General features: G+C 35.5%; 1 protein-coding gene across 1 annotated transcript; it reads left to right on the top strand.

Annotated features, from left to right (window-relative positions):
* The first annotated feature begins 1191 nt into the window (after positions 1 to 1191).
* LOC139511027 (uncharacterized) lies at positions 1192 to 3150 on the top strand. Its single transcript, XM_071297594.1, has one exon. It carries the CDS (start codon positions 1192 to 1194, stop codon positions 3148 to 3150), a length of 1959 nt encoding a protein of 652 aa, XP_071153695.1.
* Positions 3151 to 4011: the final 861 nt, after the last annotated feature.

Genomic DNA, 4011 nt, shown 5'->3' with positions numbered 1-4011 from the left:
CTACCAGAGTTAACTCGTAAATCAGCTACCTCAACTTCAAGTTTTAAGAGGAAGAGTGCTATCATTCATACTAGCCAAGACACTAATGGTCCTAAAGTAGCTAAAAATGACTTTTCCAATTTTCGTATTCCTAAGGTAGCAGCTAAACCTAGTGAAAACAAAGGTGGATTTAAACCTAATTTCAGACGCTTTGGTTCTGGTAGAAAAGAGGCTGATGGTGAAAAGAAAGGTTCTTTTCGTGGCAATGGTAGATCTAAATGACTACAAGAAGCAGGTAAATATTTTATGTCAGAATCCAGAGATACCTGTAGGAGGTCGTTTAAAACTTTTTTGGCAAAATTGGGCAAAAATAACAAACGACAGTTGGGTTTTAAAAATAATAAAAGAGGGTTACAAATTGGAATTTTCGGGGAAAATCCCACAAACAGGAATAAAGAAAACAAATGTTCCTGCGAAAGATTTACCTATTCTGTTAACAGAAATAGATCAACTTTTTGGAAAAAACGCTATAGAAAATGTACCTGTAAAAGAAAAAAACTACGGTTTTTACAGTACGTTTTTTCTAGTACCAAAAAAGACAGGCGATTTGAGACCTGTCATAAATTTAAAACCTCTGAACAAGTGTCTCCAGAAAAAACACTTCAAAATGGATTCTCTAAACAGTGTCTTAAACTTAGTACAAAAAGGAGATTGGGCAATTTCTCTAGATCTGAAAGATGCTTATTTTCACATACCAATTCACGAAACACACAAAAAGTATCTAAGATTTTGTGTCAACAATCAGTGTTACCAATTTCGGGTGCTGTGCTTCGGTCCAACATCAGCACCACGAATTTTCACAAAAGTGTGTTCTGTAGTGGCAGCTCATTTACGAGCCCAAAATATTCGTCTAGCAACTTATCTAGACGATTGGTTTTTGCTAAATCAGACCAAAAAAATGCTGATTTCAGATCGAGAGAAAACGCTAAAACTCCTAACAAATTTAGGATTTGTAGTAAATCTAGAAAAGTCAAGCCTAATTCCAACACAATCAATAACATACATAGGAGCACTGTTTTCTCTAAAAGAGGGAATGGTTCGTCCTACATCAGAAAGGGTGTCAAAACTCCTTTCTGCAGTAGAACTTATCTTAAACAAGCAAAATCAAGCAACAGCAAGAGATTTTCTACAATTATTAGGTATTATGGCTTCATGCATAGAATTAATTCCAAATGCAAGACTCTTTATGAGACCAATTCAGTTACACCTCCTTTATCATTGGAAACCAGTTTGTCAAAATCTAGGAATAAAAATTCCTTTTTCGAAACATCTAAAAGGTCACCTCAGATGGTGGTTAAAAATAGAAAATTTGGTCATAGGCAGATCAATAACACCTTGGGAAACGTCAATAACAGTAACAACAGACGCATCAAATTCAGGGTACGGAGGTCACATCAACAACAGTCTCATAGTTCAGGGTACATGGTCAGTAGAAGAAAAACTTCTCCACATAAATTCTTTAGAAATGGAGGCAGTTTTTCTAACTGTAAAACATTTTCTCCCAAATTTGATAAACAAAAATGTTCTTATTCGGTCAGACAATTCAACCGTTGTTCGTTACATAAACAAACAAGGAGGCACTCGTTCTCCTCAGCTGTGTATGAGAACTTGGAAACTTTGGCAATTAGCGCTAGAAAATCAAATTTTTCTGAAAGCTGCACACATTGCAGGAAAAAAGAACATTCTAGCAGACCATTTAAGCAGGGTAAAAATTCAACCAACGGAATGGTCATTAAACAAAGAGATAACACATGCAATGTTTCAGATTTGGGAGACACCTCACATAGATCTTTTCGCCTCTGCGAAAAATCGACAAACACATATCTATTGCTCCTGGAACCCAGACCCTCAGGCTTATGCAATAGATGCTCTAACAATTCCTTGGAACAACATGTATGCATATGCTTACCCTCCAATTTGTCTAATACCAAAAATACTTCAACACATGACAAAGTACAATTGTCAGTTAATTCTAATAGCCCCACATTGGCCGCGCAGACATTGGTACACAAATCTTCTGAAGTACATAATAGATTATCCAAGGAGCCTGCCAGTCAGGGAGGATCTATTACACCAGCCAAAAACAAACATATTTCATCCAAATCCAGCAGTATTCAATCTGACTGCATGGTTTTTATCGACAAACAGTTTAAAGAGAAAGGTTTTTCTAAAGAAACTAGAAAATTACTCAGAGCCTCATGGCGCTCTGGGACTCAAAAAGATTACTCTGTCAAATTTCGAAAATTCAATAGCTGGTGTAGTAGACGGGAAATTGATCCCTATAGTGCCTCTTTGACGGAGGCGGCTGAGTTTTTGACATATTTATTCTCAGAAGGTCTTCAGTATAGAACCATAGCTGGTTATAGATCTATGTTATCCTCATTCCTAGCTCCAATTGGGAAAATTCCAGTAGGACAACATCCTTATATAACTCGTCTTATAAAGGGTGTTTTTAACTCGAGACCTCCAAAAGTAGTGCTTTTACCTGAATGGGACTTACCCTTAGTTTTAAAAAAATTAAAACAAGCACCTTTTGAACCAATGAAACATGCTCATTTGAAGTTTATTTCTTGGAAAACTGCATTTTTAATTGCAATTACTTCTTTCAGGAGATGCAGTGACTTACAATCTTTGTGTATTGGAGAAGAGTCGATTGTTGTGCAGAAGAAAGGAGTGACTTTTGTTCGTCATGGACTATCAAAACAGGATAGACCAAAACATTTTGGCAGCAAGATTTTTATTCCGTCTTATCAATCAGATAAATTATTAGATCCGAAGCGTTCTATTTATTATTATTTGAAGAAAACTGCACCTTTTAGAAACTCTGACAGTGAGTTTGAGAACAAGTTGTTTTTATCTTTTATTGAACCGCATAAACCGGTTACATCACAGACTATTTCGTCTTGGATTGTTAATGCAATTAAATGTGCTTACAATGAAAAAGACAAAAAATTTCGTGCTCATTCTACAAGAGCCTTGGGCCCATCTTGGGCACTTTTTAACGGCGCATCTGTGAAGTCTATTATGGACACAGCAGACTGGACAAAGGAATCAACCTTTACTCGTTTTTATTTACGTCACATAGATGTTGAAGTTTTAAATTCTGTGTAAATAAGAATTTTGTATATATATGGAAGAAAATTCTGAAAAAAAGAAAAAAAAAAGGAGAAAAATTTATAGAAAATGGAAGAAAAAATTTTAACTGTATAGTGTTGTGTTATTTATATCTGAACTGATGTGAAGAAAATACAGTATACAAAGTACAGAAAGATTCTTCAGCTGTGGATAGCTTAGAAATCTCCTAATGTAATTTCCAATTACGTAAGTATTATGAATTAATATAAAATTGGGAAATTTGTTCTCAAATTTTAATTTTATGATAGAATAATACTTACGTAATTGGCTCCCACCCACCTCCCCTTTTGAATCTTTTTTGGTGAACACTTTTCGCCGAGAGAGACTGGGGAATCACGCATGCGTGGTGGGAGTCGATATACCTGAGCGCTTTATTGATATTTTAAAGCGCGATCGGCGGTGTGAATACTAATTAGGGGGAGATAATCCTAATGTAATTTCCAATTACGTAAGTATTATTCTATCATAAAATTAAAATTTGAGAACAAATTTCCCAATTTTACAAGCCCGAGAGCAATTTTACAACCAATGCCGTAGGACTTGTGGTTAAGCTTGAAGACTGGGGTTGCCAACCTAGGATAAAAGGGGGAGGGTCCAACTAAATGTTCCCATTTTAATGCATAGTTTGTCAATTTAAAACCCCCACCCCCCTTGACGACAGTAAACTGGTTAATATAAAATAAATTAATGTTTTTGTTTTAAAATTATTATTTATTTCTTTTCTTATTTTGCTAGTATTTTTTGGCTTTTAAACTAGCCTTGAAACATGAGGTTTAATCTTTAATCTTCAGTGGCGGATCCAGAACTTTTCCTAAGGGGGGCCCGTTGGATGACCTA

This window comes from Mytilus edulis, chromosome 2, assembly GCF_963676685.1.
Source record: "Mytilus edulis chromosome 2, xbMytEdul2.2, whole genome shotgun sequence".
Lineage (NCBI taxonomy): Eukaryota > Metazoa > Mollusca > Bivalvia > Mytilida > Mytilidae > Mytilus > Mytilus edulis.
The sequence above is the reverse complement of the archived record's forward strand: the minus strand, read 5'-3'. Positions and strand labels throughout refer to the sequence as shown.

Excerpts from the sequence above, each read along its gene's own strand:
- LOC139511027 (XM_071297594.1), top strand. The coding sequence starts at position 1,192 with ATGCATAGAATTAATTCCAAATGCAAGACTCTTTATGAGACCAATTCA.